The 17,605-nt window shown below is 40.0% G+C and overlaps 1 protein-coding gene across 5 annotated transcripts in view; it reads right to left on the bottom strand.

The window, feature by feature from the left end:
- MSRA (methionine sulfoxide reductase A) overlaps window positions 1-17,605 on the bottom strand; it is a 462,739-nt gene that overhangs the window by 272,526 nt on the left and 172,608 nt on the right. For 4 of the 5 annotated variants that reach the window (XM_058720804.1, XM_058720808.1, XM_058720806.1 and 1 more), the window contains exon 2: window positions 10,509-10,577. The exons of the other annotated variant lie outside the window; for it this stretch is intronic. In XM_058720804.1, coding sequence (XP_058576787.1) covers window positions 10,509-10,577 — 69 coding nt within the window. The remainder of the gene's footprint in view (window positions 1-10,508; window positions 10,578-17,605) is intronic. 5 annotated transcript variants of the gene reach the window in all.

The following is a 17,605-nucleotide window of genomic DNA, read 5'->3' as shown; positions in this document are numbered from 1 at the left end:
ATCCCAGTTATTTCTGAAAAAAAAGATCTGGCATTTTTTATTTTGAATGCCTTAAAAAGAAAACTGTATGTTGTACTAGGCCTAAGAAATTTCATTCATAGGAATTATTTTACTCTTATTTATTTATACACAGCATCATTCCAAAAGGAAAATTTGAGACAACTCACCAAAAATAAAAAATTATATATACATAAGATAATAAATAATAAAGATAAAATGAGATTAAAAAAATAAGTGAGTCAGTAGACAGTTCCCAAAATACTTGGTAGTGAAAACTGCAGATAGTCCTACCTGTTCTATCTGTGAAAACTGGAAGGCAGAGACAAGGGAAAAGCACTCTGAAAAATATGTCTTCTGCTACCCTCAAACGCATTCACAATATTAAGCCAAAGCATGAAAAAGCGCTCCAGGTGAGATAGCTCAGCTGTTAGTCTTCACAGTGGGCAGCATTCCTGAGGAGGCTTTGTCATTTCCTGGCTGCTTATCCATTCTCATCATTCCAATATTTTCACAGCATTCCACATCTAGAAACAAGATGGCCCCCTCTCTGGAGTTGGCTTTTTCATCCTGGGTTGCTGAGGTTCAGGACTAGAATCCACAAGGCAACATGTCCCCTGGTCACAAGACCTGGGTGAGAACAGCAAAGAAGATGGCTGCTCCCCAGATCCAGCCTTGCCGGAGACATACCTTCTGCCACCTGACTATGTATGTGTCTGCTACTTTGTTTTGCCCAAATCTGTTGAGGCAATCTGTCTATTGTGATTGCATTTTCAAGTTTAGCCAAATGGTCACAAATTTCAATAATTTGGTTAAATGCCCAAGTGAAAATGGTCATTCAGTCAAATTAAAGAGGTTTCCATCATTTGTTAAATCACTTTTGACTTAAGCAACTGTATTTATATATGCTTCTAACTCATGAATATACTTTTAACCCATGTTCAGATCCATGGAGCAAAGTGATAGATAAGGAGGGGGGGGGGGGGGAATGACACTTCTTTCTTAATCAAACTGGATGTCAAGATAACCAAATAGTTAATAAAAGGGCTAGTTCATAAGTAAAAGGAAATGTTAGAATTAAAATAGCACCATCCTATAGCCTTGGATAAAATAATGGACCTAGGCAATGATTATTAAGGGCTGCTAATTTAATGATTCAGTTATTAAATGCCTCCTGAATGGCTTACACACCCCACATATGGATTCTGATCAGGACTCTAACTCCCAATTTTTAGGAAGTACAGAGGACTGACAAATATGGCCATTCAATCTAGACTGAAGGAGATAGTGCAGAATAATTATCTAATTTATTCAACAAATAAATTACAAGGAAAAAGAGAGAGATGAACTTACAGGTTAAAAGAGACTAAATATTTATATCAACCAATTACAATGTATGGACTCATTTGGATCTTGACTCAAACAAATGGTTTGAAAAAATATTTATGAGACAATAGTGGAAATATGGACTCATGGCATACTTGATGATATTAAATAATTGTATTTTTTTGGTGTGATAATGGCATTATGGTATGTTTTCTAGACAGCTGCTCTTTTTAGAGATATGTACCCAAATATTCATGGATAAAGTGAGATGATATGTAGGACACCTGGGTGGTTCAGTCAGTTGAGGGTCTGACTCTTGATTTCAGCTCAGGTCATAATGTCTCCTGTTTGTGGAATTGAGCCCTGCATAGGGCTCCACACTGAGCGTGAAGCCTGCTTGAGATTATCTTTCTCCCTCTCCATCTGCCCTTCCCCAGCTCATGCTCTCTCTCTCTCTCTCTCTTTCTATAAAATAAAATAAAATAAAATAAAATAAAATAAAATAAAATAAAATAAAATAAAACAAAATAAAATAAACAAAATAAAACAAAACAAAACAAAATTAAATTTAAAAAATTAGATGATATGTGAGATTTGCTTTGAAATAACCTGAGATGGTGGAGAGCAACTGAGAATATACATGAAAAACACTCAGCCCTAACTGATAACCTGAAGCTGAATAAGGGAGGCTTCCTTATATCAGTTTATTTTTAGTATGTTTGAAATTTTTCACAATAAAAAAATAAAAGGTAAATATTTTTTAAAATCCATTAAAGAAATAATATTGATAGAAAATTCCTTATAAGATAACCAGTCTATTGATTGTTTTAGATGCATTACAAGTAATTTATGGGTTAAGCCAGAGAAGCATACTGTGCAACCCGTCACAGTGTGTGGCCTAAATATTCCCTGGTGTGTGTCAGCAGTCCAAAGAAAAGAGCAGTGTGACCAACAGCTCACAAATCTCCTCATGCTGCTCACTCTAAAGGGTTAGCAGTAGTACTGTTGACTGTCTCACATTACAGTGTTCTCCTTACACATACCCTTAAAAGAAATTTCTTTCTGGTTCTAGAATCAGGAAATTTTAAGATTCCCCCAAGCATGAAGATTTTCAATATCAGTAAGTAAAACGTTGAAACCCATCACCACTTCACACATCGGGATGGCTATGGACAAACAAAATAACAAGTGTTGGCAGGGAGGTGAAGAAATTGGAATCCTTGTGCTTTGCCAGTGGGACTGTAAAATGGCTCAACCATTGTAGAAAATGGGTTGGCAGTTCCTCAAAAAGTACAACAGAGGATTACCATTTGATCCAGCAATTCCACTTCTAGGTATACTCATTAAAAGACTTGAAAGTAGGGTCTTCAAGAGATATTGGCACTTCCATGTTCATACCAGTATTATTCACAATAGCCAAAAGGTGGAAGCAACCCAAGTGTCCTTTGATAGATGAATGGATAAACAAAATGTGGTATATATATTTGGTGGAATACTACTCAGCCTTAGAAAAGGAAGGAAATTCTGGGGCACCTGAATCCTGGGGCTTAGATGGTTAAGCATCCGACTTTGGCTCAGGTCATGATCTCACAGTTCATGAGTTCAAGCCCCTCACTGGGTGAGCTCGAACCCCACTTCAGGCTCCATGCTGACAGTGCAGAGCCTGCTTGGGATTCTCTTTCCCTCCCTCTCTCTCCCCCTCCCCCTTGCTCACCCGCACTCTCTCTCTCTCTCTCTCAAAAATAAATAAAAATAAATAAATTCCGATACACATCACAACATGGATGAACCCTGAAAACAGTATGCCAAGTGAAATAAGCCAGTCACAAAAGAATAAATATTGAATGATTCCACTTATTGGAAATATCTAGAGTAGTGAAACTCACAGAGACAGAGAGTAGAATGAGGGTTGCTGGGGCTTGGTGGAGACAGAATCAAGAATAATTATTTAAGGTATACAGAATTTTAGTTGGGAAGATGAAAAAGTTCAGGAGATGGATGGTGGTGATGGCTGCACAGCCATGTGAATGTACTTAATGCCACTGAACTTTACATTTAAAGATGGTTAAAACGGCAAATTTTATATTATGTGTTTTACCACAATTTTTAAAAACAGAAACCAATCATACAACTAATTGGTCTTCACAATGCTGCTAGAAAATATAGAGCCAAATCTGTGACCAACTTTAACAAATTATATTGTATCGTGGCACGTACTATTTGTATTTCATTTCTCATATTTTTCTTTGGTCTAACATTTAGCTAATTCTAATGTATGCAATTTTTCCATGTCTTGTATCTATTTTAATTTTCCTTTATTTTGTTTTATAACAAGGCCAAAGATAAATGATTGGGAAGAGTAAGAGCAAGAGAGAATATATTAGCTGTCTTATATCATCTGCAACATGGGGCTCAGTATTTTTCTTAAAAATGCTAGTTGAGCTAAACTGAATAACGATTAACTTCAGTTTTTGTCATTCTCCATATCTACATTTTTCTTCTAAAAAAGCTAAATCACAGAGAAGCAGTAGATACATAATTGTTTCTCTAGCACATCCTCTTGAGCATATTTTTTCGGTAGAAATTTAAGAAATTACTGCCATATAGGTAAAATAAATTCTATAAATCTTCATTTTCAAAAGTTTACAAAAAGTTGGTCAATTGGATGGTCACTATATACTAGCAATAAGAGTGAAATAATTAGCCACAACTGACCAACTCAATAGGTGAGGCCAAAAGAGAAATCATGGCATTTTCTGAGAGCTCTGTGTTGATTCATAAGGAAGCATCCAGTCTCATTTAGACCCATAATGAGAGTGGCCTACTAGAAAGTTTTAACAAGGGCTGGTCAGTACTGGGCCAGTATTAGTTGAGTTCTCCACTAATGCAATCTGTTATCCTTCAAAATCCCTGAGTTACAGCGCTCATCAGGTATTATGCAAGAGAGATTATGGATCAAATGGAACTGACTAATGTTGGGGTCAATCGCCTGGGGCCTGGATCACAGCGCATTCTGGCTGAGGAGAGCAGGTGGCCTCCCGGGGAACACTGCACAGGCTGTCCTATGAGCAGCAGTGCCTGAGATCTGTCCCATCTGTCCCCCATACCCTAAATGCCTTGAGGCATTAGCTCATGACATTCTGAAAACAACCCTGTGAGGTAGACATTCTTCACCTCATTTTACAGATGAGGAATGGGGCTTAGAGCAGGTAAGGTACTTGTCTAGAGTCATGTACCAAGGTTTATCTGACTGCAAAGGCCTCTGTGAGTTCAGAATTATTTATAGACTCCTCCACAACTTTCATGTGTGTGGTGGGAGGTGGGGGGTAGAGCTTATTTTCTGGTTCTCACATGCATTCCAAATGGTTGAGGTTGGTGGATACATGATTATCAAACATTACTGGATTTGGATTTACTCCTTTCTACAATGGGTTCAGTTCCATTCTCTAAGCACAAAAATCCCCACCCACACTCCAGCTTCCCTATTCTAAATATATCCCCCTCTCACACCCTCCCCGCCCCCAGGATACCCTCTCCAACTCCACACCTGTGCTCTTCCGGACTGGGACCAGGTGTGCTGTGCCATAACAAGCAATGTCATACAATCCAAATGGGATTTTCAGGGAGGTCTCTTCCCCTCTCCCTGTATTATCTGACCTCTCCACGCTCAAAAAGGAAATAAAAATTGAGAACATCACACACACACACAAAAGATAAATAAAATAAAATATATCTTAAAACATGTCCCTAAATGACCAATTATTGTCCCTTGAAGGTGCTTCAGATTATCATGGGAGGAAGGCCTATTTTTGTTTCCCCAAGTGCCTCATCACTTAAGAAGTTTGCACCAGTTAGCAGCCTGCTGTTCTAACAGTCTTGTGAATTTAGATTGTTTAGTTAATTATAAACACATTTCAAAGTCATTCTTTCTGGCCTTTTTCCTAGAATGAGTGACTGCCACTCTACAGCTCACAGAATGGTCTTCAATGGTTTTCAGTCAAGGTTCAGGGAGAAATATGCCACACCGGGATTTGATTATTTACCAACATAATGTTGGATTCAAGCCAATGAGCCACCAATATATTTTCCTTTGAAGTCTGACATATTGCCTGCTGCTTTCAATGCTGTTTTCTTGGCTAGCAGACAAAATAACTGTGGCTGTTTCAAAACTCACCTCCAATTGAAGTCAGGGGGAAAAAATGTCTTATGATTGGTTCATCTTACAGACATGGATCTCATTCTCCTTTGGAGTGCTCAAGGTGAGTCACTTGGACTGGGGTGCATCTGTGGCCCTAAAACAGTCACTAGCCCTTGCTCTGGAATCAGCCCTTCCACACACCTATTTGAGAAACAGTCTGGTAAATTCTTGGCACCTTGGCTATAAACAGAGATAAACAAGGTCATCAGCACATTTTCATGATGTCTTGGATTGTCTTTTGCTCCCTCTCATTTGAGAAGCCCTAAGAGAACCTGACAAAGAAAACATGTTTGAGATCACAGAGCCATTGCTGTCAAGATACTGAGAGCCTAAAAACCCACCCTAAGAATTCATGGAGATACTCCTAGTGTTGTCACTGATATCAATTCCTATACATTAAGATTCCTTGCTACAGAACCTTACCTTTCTGCAGACAGGCTTGGTGTGGGTTTCTAAATGATAGGATCAAAGAATTTCTTGCTAGAAGGAATTTTTTCAAAAGGGTTTAACATTCTGAAATAAAGTAAATGCTCATTAATTGAGAAGAAAGACTCTTATATGCTATTTAGTCCCATTTTCCAATTTGTTAGGAATGACCACTCTATCATTTAAATACCTCTAGTGGTGGAGAACTCACCACCCTACGTTATTGGATACTATAAGTACAATATTAAAATTGCAAAGGCATGACCTGTGATGATCAATTCTCCATCTCTTATGAAAGAGCTATGAACCTGGTTTTATAAATATGAATTAACTTTTAATTTCAAGTCATTCAGAAAGATATAACAATATTTACTGAGGAAAATCTTGGAAGTTAGTGAAACTACTGGTGCTGATACTACATCATATATAATATAGTATAGTCTGCATTTTTTTTCACTTGTTTACTTCATTTTATATATCTAAGTTCAATTTCAACTTGACTCAATGTGTATTTATTACTCTTGGCACAATATTTTACAATATACACTCTTGTTATAGGGTGACATTATATCCCAATTGGCTGAAACCCTTCAGGTTTGCACCTCATTATCTAATGTAATTTTTAATAGCACCCTTTCACTCTCAAAAGTATACTACTTTGGATGACAAATTTTATGGCACGGTACTGTATTTTAAAGTTTTTAAAAGTTGTATTTCATTTTTTTAAGTTGTACTAAAAACCTTCGCAAATTCACACATCTTCCCAACCCCCAGCTTCTCTACATTTTCCTCAATTAATAAGTTTTTATTTTATTTGAAAATGATAAATCTTCTTGACTACAGAGTATATTTAATAAAATGAATAGTTGTTCTGTGCTTTATTTATTTATTTATTTATTTTTGTTCTGTGCTTTAAAAAAAAAAAAAAACCACCACAGAATGGCTGGAGCCTCTGTGCTCTCTGCATGGATGGAGTGGCTCACTGCCAATGGGATGTCACTTTCATTAAGTTATTGAGAGCTGGAGAGAACCTTTCTAAGTCAGGCACAGCATGCTGGCAAATGTAATGTGGATGTGTCCTCATGCCCGAGAAAGCATTCCCTCCACTTGACCAGATTTCTTTCATCTTTGGGTGCCTCAGTTTCTCTGTCTCTAACAGAGCACAATAATGCCCACTTCACAGGGCTGTTGTAGGATTAAAGGGATGATAGCCATAGGGCACTGTCAGCCACCGGGAACAAAGGCATGAAGTAATTGCAAAATGTTCGGTTCTGCTTCTCCAGCTTGTGGAAAAAGGGCTCCCACTGACTTGAAAGACAGCATCATACACAGACGAGGAGAAGCCCACTGGGAGAGCAGAGCCTATTACCTTCATTATCATTGTCCTAAAGTACAGAGGAGAGAAAGAGCAACAAAGAAGCTTAAGAACTGTGGCCACACAAAAACAAGACGAGGACTAACAAATGGGCTACGAAAGAAAATCTGAAAAAATAAACATCTTAGCTTAAAAATAATCTGTGACGATTACATGCCAGAAACTAAGGGACACCTATATATTCTTTGGTCACGTGACACAATGACGCACTTGTGTATTTTTTACAATGGAGCGTACCCTGTCCTTTATACTTCCTTACATTATCCACTCTAAATGCCTAATGGCAGTTCAACGACCACTTTCAGAGTGGATTTAATTTAAAAGTTCCTATGTAGATAGCATTCTGTAAAGCTTTTTCAAATGATTAACCAATAGATAATAAAATTGCAACTGGCGATACTATTTTGTCATAAAATATTAACACCTCCAAGGCTGAAGAGTAAGTTGGGACAACTAGAAAGTGCCACTGGTGTTTGGTGAGCTCACAGTCAAGTAGATGTAAGACATTCCCCTGTATATTAACACATGCTACTAAAATCAAATGGGTAAAAGTGATAAGTAGTAGGAGATGTCATTCCAAGCAGTATTTTCCCAGCAAAAGCTATATGTCAAGAGTCCTTCAGCACACTCTGGGAATGCACAGAAATTCACAAATCAATTTGCTAAATTGGCTTGGCTGGAAATCGTGCATTTGTGCATGGATCCAGCTGAAAGCCATTTCTGAATCTACCAGACTTGCCCACAGCTTCTTCAACCAGTGCTAAGAGTCAGGGGACATCATAAGAAAAGCGTGGGCTTCAGGGTTAGTTACACTTGGACTCTAATTCTCCCTCCACTATATCACTGGCTGAGTGACTTCAGGTAAGTCACATGAGCTCTCTGAGAAGAGGATTACATACTCATACCAGGATTGCAAGGTGCCAGGAGGATTAAATGTCCAACATATGTCAAAGAGCCAAGTGCTATATACTTGGTTTAACCTTTTCAGTAGAGCTATAAACAACCCAGAATGAGAGAAGCCCACCCCAAAAGCCATCTGCTCCTTCTCTTCACTGCAGGCCAGGTGGACAAGTGATATAAAATGAGAACAGTTTTTAAAACATTAATATAAAATGCTTGCACCTACTTAACCCAAATAGGGCCTTAATTTAAGCATCTGGAAGAGTCAAACTGAAGTTCTAATAATGTAAACATTCTTAGATGTCAAAAGATATTCTAGTTTACAATCTATATATTTCTGAACTTGCAGAAATGATACACGATTCACCTCTTAAAACCACACACCTTGGCCACTCACAGTGGGTTTCCTGAGGACTGCCTATCGCCAGATAAGCCTTGGGTCTTGAATATGTAAGATGGAGAAGCAAAGGCAAGTGTCTCAGAGCAGTCAATTCTCATCCTATTGGTGAAAAATGCTAAAGCCTGGAAAGGGAAAGGTGCTTGCCCAAAGCCAAGCAATGCCACGGGTTAGGATTTTAGGAAAGCCACTACAAACCAAAACTGTGACAAATTATAATAATAATCTCATCACAGAGTTTATTCACTGATATTTCCAATTCTGTGGCCAAACAACATCCATACCTGCCTGGTACTGGGTCTGTCCCTTGGGAAGGAAGCTCTCCTCTAATAGCAAAACAGAGGAAACCCTGCTAAGATAGGTTAGCCTTATTTTATATTGCCCAATATGACATGGAACTGAGTGTGTAACATGTCTGGGGGGTGAAAAATCTGAAATACAAAAAAAAATTATCAAAATAACCCATTGCACACTGATGTGACATTTGCTGTCCCCTGGTAACTGTCCCCTGATAGTTTCAAACCTACAACTCCAGAAAAATGGCATCGTGTGAACATAAGTACACAGAGGAAAAGTAACAAAGCAAATATTTAGCACACATTTTTAGAGTGTCCATTATGCTTTTTTCTACAAAAATCAAATTCTCTGTTTAAATTTCTGAGCATAATAACTTCTAACCACTGATAAGCACATTTTAAAGGGTGCTAGCCCATATGGAGCAAGATTTACAAACACCCAGGCAGAATTAGTTCCCTATTTCATAACTCTCCAACCGTTAATCATCATTGATTACTAATTCTGGTTCCATCTCTGTGAATAAGTTAATACTTTATGCTGAATAGGCCAATTTAGAGGTGGGTGATCCTGAAGCTAATTTGCAGCTCAAGGAGAACTCCATGCTTTAAAGCAGCTTTACATCAAAAGCCTTACAGAAGAGGATCATCAAGACCAGGGTAGAATGGGAACTAGAAGAAGGCATAAAATCAGGGACTTCAGGTTTTTAGGATGGGAAAGACCATAAAACCTGTCTAAAGGCTGAGGGGAAGGATCCAGAAGCTACAAGAAAATGAAAATTCAGGGGACAGAGGAAGTGACCCCAGAGGGGGTGATAAGGGATGGACCCCAGGGCATTGCTGAAGGGAAGAGTGAGGGGGGAAGGCAAAAACAAGAGGAAAGAGGACGTCAGCAAGAAAAGGGAAGGAGGGAGAAAAGGAGGAAGGTAGGCAAAGAAAGTGCCAAGTGTAGGGACATTTTAAAGGAAGTTTAGGTGACATTAAATATGGAGGCAAGGAACAATGAATTAAAAAGGACCTCATCACCAAAAGGTTTGGAAGCTAACAGAGAAGTTCTGCTCAACCACATAATTGTATATGGTAAATATACACTCAGAGATTAGATTTTCTGTTTAAAACACTTTAATTAACTTCTTTTCTAAGGAATATGCTGAATTCATAATGGAGGAGAAAGAGATTATTCAATTAGATTGATTTTTGTGGAATAACAACTCAAAACTACTTGAATCCCAGCCTTTGACAAAGTTACGTATCAATGTGGCAGGTGGGGGGAGCCTTCAAGGAAAGAAAAACTCAAACTGTAAATTATCAGGTTAATTCACAGTGTGGACATAAGAAATAGCAAAGACACAGTTTGATATTTGGTTTGCAAAGTGAGAAAAGAAAGCATATTAAATTCTATAGAATAATCTTTTCTGATCCCAGAAATACTAGGAACTCAATAGTTTTTTTTTGTTTTTTTTTTTTGGCTCCAATGACTTGTAAATATCTACAAGAGCCCAGATTTTGAAGCCCTGAGGACACTTGCTAAAACTCAGAAATTTGGCACTAGTCATTGCACACAATTTGGGTTTTCTTTCAGAGTTGATATCTTACCAAATACAGCCATCTGTGTTCCCTCTGGGAAAGGTTCAACTGTTCTATTGCCATTGACATGATGTTTGGCTAGAAAAAAAAAAAAAAAGAGGGAGAGAAGGAAAGAAAGAAATACAAGTTAAGTGTAAAGTTCCACACGCATACTAACACATGTCATTAAATGTGTCAAAGAGTCTATTTCTCATTTTTAGTTAGAAGTGGCACCAAAGCTTACCCTTTTTAAGAGAGCTCCAATTATTTTGTTTTTAGTCTCAGTGACTGAAGAGCCTAGAAATGATCTAGTTTGAGTGTGTGGCTTTACAAAGAAGGGTGCCAGGGCCCGAGCTCATGCAGAGCCATACAGCTAGTGGTCACAAAGCCAGCCCAGCCCCAAAGCTCCCGACTCCTAGCCACAGGGCCCCACTGCACCAGGACAGGTCCTAAAGAACAAGGAAGCTCCAGGTTCCAGGGAAAATTGGGGAGGCTTCATCTGAAGACTCTTGATGATCACAATATTGACCCAGTCAAGGAAGTGAGCCGTGAAGACAGCAGGATAACATCAGGGCCAATTTTCAAAAAAATAGAATAGCAGAACACATCACTGCACTACAATTCAAGTACTATTTCCAGGAGCCACAGACACTTGGCTTCTTAAAGACAAGATGGATGTCCCAGTGCTTCTTACTACCTACCCTTCATCCACCCTGGTTCCCTCCACCAATCATCCTTCCCACCCTGTGCATATCAAGGACTTAGAAATAAAATGTGACCAGGTATTGGTTTTCCAGCATTAACTTGTTCTCAAAACCTCCCAAAATGCAGTCAGGTAGAGAAAATCTGAGTATGTCCAGCTATGAGTATTTTTAAAATATCCTCAGCAATTTTTGCATGTGGGCATTTATGTTGAAAATACATAAGAATGGATCAGAAGCTTTGACACCGCATCACATAGCATATATATTTTGATTTCATGGGTCACATTAGATTTATGGAGCACTGGCAAGGGCTTAGCACCACAGCTAGGCTCTGAGGGGACTAGGGAGAGTAAGACACGGCCCTCTTGGAGAGTATAATTATCTTCAAGAGGTAAAAATGTCAAACTTTACCAGAAAGCTTACAATTATGTGCTAAGTCTTGGAATGGAGACTAAAGGTACTGTAAAAGTTCATGGCAGAGGAACAGCAAGCTGGGAAGTGGGAGCCAGCAACCTGGAGGAACTATAACTAGTGCAGAATCTTAAAGGAGAGGCAGGGTTTGGAAAGGCAGAGGGTGAGGAAGCACCTTGAATGAAAGCCAGGAGTGTGGATGTAACCCAGGCATCATCCAGGGCCAGAATAAAGTCTAGCCTGGGCATCGCCAAGGTGATATGTTGGGAGGCAGTGGCAAAGAAAGACAGATTGGCAGGCAGGGACCAGGTCATGGAAGGTCTTGAGAACCCCATCTAAGCTCAAAGGAACCCAAGGCAGGCCCTGCAGCACACTGCAAGTCTTTTGGAATCTGGAGGCTCAGCCAAGTTTAGACAATCCCTTCAGCATACCATCAATTCAGGGGTTCCTAAGTAATGGTGGCACTATCCTAGGAACAGAAAACCTGGAGGAAGGGAAGAGGCTAGCCCAAGTCCCAGGTAGCCATGGGACCTTGTCAAGCACTCATTAATATTAGCACCCATTGGTTGCTAAATCCAAAGGAGTGTGATGAGGCTTGATGTCGAGGTCAGAGTTCTGTTCTATGGTCAGCTCCCCACAGTCCCTGCCAGCGGTTCTAAAAGTGTTTGCCTTTACACAAATCAAGAGTTTTAAACCCATTCAAACTCTTTAATCCACTCATCTCACTCATAAGAAACTCTCACTCTAAAGAAACATGGCGGGGGGGGGGGGAGGGGGGGGAGGTGACACACGTAGCAATATTTATTACTTACAATAATGAAATCTTAAAATCAACTTAATATCTAAAAGTACTAAAATTGCTTAGAAAATTATAATTTGTGATTTATCAAAAGCATGGAAAAAAACCATGGAATATTATGCAACATATTTTATTTTTTTAATGTTTGTTTATTTTTGAGAGAGAGAGACAGAGTGTGAACAGGAGGAGAGGCAGAGAGAGAGGGACACACAGAATCCAAAGCAGGCTCCAGGTTCTGAGCTGTCTGTCAGCACAGAGCCCGACGCAGGGCTTGAATTCACAAATGTGAGATCATGACCTGAGTCGAAGTCAGACACTTAATTGATCAAGCCACCGGGGTTGATGTAACATATTTTAAATACAGCATTTGAGAGTTATATAGAAATATATATAGAAATGTGAAAAAAAATACTTGGGATAATGGTAATTGAATACAATCCTATTACAACACTAGAGGTAGATTATAATGACAACTAATTAAAATATGAATGCTTATAGGAAAAGAGAAATGCTGCTCTGGCAGAGAAACATACAAAAATAAAAATGACCAGGGTGATTATGCACGATATTTACCTTTAGTATTTTCCTTTGTTACTGTTAGATTCTTATTTTCTAAATGAAAATACATTTGGAATTTTAAAAATCAATGAAATTATAGATTAAAAAAATTTTTTTTGCCACAGTAAGTACTTGGTTTCCCAGAACAAAGCTTATTTATAGCCAGTTGAAATGCTACACATTTACAATGAAAAGCGTAACCTATTTGACATCTCTTCTCAGACAGCTCAAAAGCACCTCCAACAAAAGATGACCTTCCACTCTAAACATGGTGCTCTTCCAGCATCCCCAACTCTGGGAATAAGACTGCCATTCTACTTTCTAGGCATCCTTGCCCATTCTCTAACCCTCACTACCCACATCTAGTCTATCACCAAATCTAGTTAGTTTCACCTTCCAGACATCCAGAATCCTTCTACTTCTTCCCTTCACCATCCAAATTATTCCAATCCAAACTATCGTGGCCTCTTTGCCCAGACTCCTATGAATGCCTCTAGTTCATCTATGTCCCCTCTCCAATTCACTCTTCCCAGTGCAGTCACAATTACCTTTCAAAAAAGAAAGAAAAATTCTGATTGCATGACACAAACTCCCCAACCTTCTCCCACCTTCCATGGCTTCCCAATGCTCTTATGCTAAAGTGAAAACTCTAACATGGCCTTCAAGGACCCATGTGGTATGACCACCTCAGTCCCTCATTCCTTCTACCACAGTCATGTGGCTTTCCTGGGACCAAAGGCCTTCTTCTACAACACTCACCAGAGCTGCACCTCACATTTAGTCATTACCTGGACAAGCAGACTATAAGCACAGGGAGGATAGGGCTCATAGCTCCTTTGGTTCACCATTTCTATAATTCTAGTCCAACAGGGACACAGCATAGGTTTCAATAAATAGCTGTTACATTAATGAAGGAAGAAAGAAACAGTATAAAAAGAGAGACTAAAAAGTCTTTCTTCAGCCATTATGAAAGCTTTATTATTTGCTATACTAATGACATAGTTCTCTTTATACGTACATGTCCTTTACACAAAAATGATCATTGAAAATGATCTGGGCCAGGTGGCCCAGAGTCCAAGGAACTCCTCTCTGTTCTACTCTATAAATGTCTGCCCCTCTTCCCTCCCCATTCATCTTCTCTCATCTGACAAGGCGACAGTGCTGGTAGAGGCAGGAAGACTAAAAATGCTACTTGAACTGGAGAGGAAGGAGGAAGTTCATATGCAACTCTCGCCTCAATGCTAAGGTTCCCTTGGGCCCTGTCTTTTATTCTAGCACCTGAGGCCCAAAGATAACAGGGTCCATAAACCTGATTTTGAATTTTTTTTAATATTTATTTATTTTTGAGAGAGAGTACAAGCAAGGGAGGGACAGAGAGAGAGAGAGAAAGAGAGAGAGAGAGAGACATACACAGAATTCGAAGCAGGCTCCAGGCTCCGAGCTATCAGCATGGAGCCCGAAAGGGGGCTCAAACTCACGAACTGTGAGATCATGACCCAAGCCAAAGTTGGACACTCAACCGAGCCACCCACGTGTCCCTGATTTTATATTTTCTTCTGAACTGCAGCTGAGTCAGTTACTAGACAGCAAAGACACAGCATCAGCCAAGAAGAGATAGCACAGTATCAGCAGCTAAGGCCATGGGCTCTGAAGCAAGACTGCCTTGACTTTGAGCCTCAGTGCTCCCACTTCCTAGCTGTTGGAATATGGCTTAGTTACTTAACCTCTTTGTGCCTCAATTTCCTCACTTGTAAGAGTTTCCTCATTGTAAGTTTCCTCATTTGTACCTACCTTGTGGGCTGCTTTGAGAATTAAATTAGTTAATATATTTAAAGCGCTTAGATCAGTGCCTGGCACTTGGTAAACACCTCTTAACTGTTACACTAGCATTATTATATGTGTGAACTTTATTTTTCACAAGATCCGAGTCAGGAATGACAAGTACATGACACATGATGTACCTCGCCTCCATTTCCATGCTCATGGAAGACATCACCAATCAACCAAAGCATACTTTCTTGGTCCCCAAATGTGACCACAGAATCTTTTCTCAACCTAGCATCCCATAGAGTCTCTTATTATTTAGATATATGTGTATGTATGATGAAATTCTTTTGTCATTCCTGGTCTAAGTGAATAAAACAGAAAAATGGACCAAAACAGAAGCCATTTTCCTTCTCGTTTCTATATGAAAAAATGCAATTAAAAAAAAAAAAAAGATCCTTTGGAAATCTCCAAAATTCTATATACAGCTTTAGGGATAAAAGAACAGGGGGAAATCTGACTGCTACTTTCCATTCCATAATGCGAGAATGGTGAGTTCTTAAAAACCAAGCAATGGCAGTTCTACTCCTGGAAACCGAGGCTTAGCTCCCAAGGGCACTTTCCTATTGAAGCTCTGCTGAGGCAAGTATTTGGGGGACAAAGAACCAGAGATCCTTTAAACACATTAAATAGGTCAAATAAGATTGGGGGGGAGAGGGGCTAACTTGGGGACCTAATGAGCCTTTTTTTTTCCAAAATTGGTGGCACATGTCACCACGGAAACAATCACACTGACTAAACAGAAAAGTCATTCATTGATTGGGTACTAACTATTGATTACCAGCAGAGCATGAAATGGAGACGGGAGAGGGTCACTGACAGGGACATCTGTTGCACAGCCACAGCAGGGTGGATGCTTCCAATCTGGCTAGATGGGCAGATGTCCCTGCCCCCACTCCATGGGGGCACGTTCCAAAGCCACATGCTCCAGGAAGACAACCTCTGCTGATGGCCATGACGTGTCCTCAGTCAAGGGTATATGAGGACAAGGAATAGATTTTCATTTATCTTGAAAGCCCAGTGCTTGTGGAACAGCGAGGTTAATTAGAGCAAGATTGGGTCAAAGTCAACTATCAGAGAGATTTTGAAGGGGATCTGGGGGACACGTTTAAAAGCTTCAGAAGATGATACTAACACAATTTTTTCTTTTGTTTTATGAATATCTAATGCACTTCAAACTTTGTGACTGTTTTATTCCTTGAAAATAATACAATGAAACTGTTCAATAATATACCTGCGATAATACAAATTCAGACATAAACCAACAGTGATTAGCTCCATGTCTTGTGCTCAAAGCGAGAGAGCTAAAATTTGTATCTTCTGGGTGAGGGGGAGAGTGCAGAGACGAGAGGTAAATGGTAGGAAGTGGGGGACTGCAGGGTGGGCCCCCAGACCCTCCCTATCTCCTGTAGGGCCAATCCCCTCCAGTCTGGGTGATCATGGTTACACTCCCGAATTCGAGACTCCAGGAACTGTTTCTGCTATCCTGGGAGTCCTGGTCAGCTGCTGGACCCAGAACCATCCCAGGACTAGAACAGCCTTGTGTCCCAGTCACATTATTAATCCTGCAAACACCCAACACATACTTGTCAAGTGTTACTATCAATCATTCATGCTGAGACAAAACCTATTGGTGATGATTAGCTTCAGCTGGGGCCCAGAGTAAGAGTACCTTTATTTCATTCATATGGTAATAAAAATCTGTCAAGCCCCAAAGCAATATATGGTCTCACATTCCCTCTCATTGTCTGTTTCTTTGTGGCTCTTTTGCCGGGTCACAAATTCCTGGGGTTCTCAAGGTACAAGTCAGGCTGGAATTAAGCAGGGTTCGTATTTGGCCCCCAAGTCCTACCTTTGGACCAGCTTTCTCCTGTCTCCAGTAAAGGGGCTCTGGATCACATTGACCAAGCATTCAGGGCCCTAGGTCCTGCCAAGCTGCCTTCCATAGCATTTTAAGGGTGATCTGACAAGTGTGACTGTTGGGTTTTAAAGAAAGAGGAGTTGGAGTCCTGAGGGTGTGCCTGTCACCAGGTCACTGAAATATAGGACAGGTGCACTAGAAAAAGAGAGGTAATGATGTTTCTAGTCACCTATGCCCAGAGGCACTGTGGTTCTGTATTGTTCCTATACATTGTGGTCCTTTACACTTGCTATAATTTTTAGCTATGGTGTTTTAAGGTGAAAGTCAAGCCAGAGTGGGTTTTGGCCCCAACAATGTACTCTGTATGTGAGGAGAGAAAGACTGGGAAGTGAGGTGGCAGTGGGAATGCTACTGAGACACTGCTCAGCCTGAGGGCCAGCCTCTGCTCTCCATGCATCCTGTGTCCAAAGAAGTCTGTGTCTTTCATATTGACTGGTGAGGTGCACTACTAGAGGCAGATGGAATCTGTGGCTAGGAGAGGCTAGCAAGGAGCCCCCAGTAAAGGCAATGGTGGGAATGAGACAAAAGTCCTCAACTGACATGGGCAACGAGAGGTGAACTTTCCTCTCATTGCTCTAGGAGGAGAGGAAGCCAGCCCTCAATGTCTTCCTCACATGGTGACCAACAACTATGTATGAATGGGAGCTGTTCTAAAAACAAAAGATAAGCTGCACAAAAAGCAGAAGAAAACCAGGTGGAACAGTTTATGATTGTAGCTCTAAGGAAAAAATTCATATATCACTCAGGATTTTATCCTCATGCCCTGACTGCTGTCCTTCCTTCAGTTAAATCCAATCTACCAACACAACTCCAGTCTCCCTTCTCCTTTCACTCCACATGCTGCAAACCTAAGCTGCATGTCTTAGCCAGGAAAGGAGCTGACACCCCAGGTCAAGCAGCTCTTGCACCT

This window comes from Neofelis nebulosa, chromosome 3 (assembly GCF_028018385.1).
Source record: "Neofelis nebulosa isolate mNeoNeb1 chromosome 3, mNeoNeb1.pri, whole genome shotgun sequence".
Classification (NCBI taxonomy): Eukaryota; Metazoa; Chordata; class Mammalia; order Carnivora; family Felidae; genus Neofelis; species Neofelis nebulosa.
This window is presented reverse-complemented; position numbering and strand designations above follow the sequence as displayed.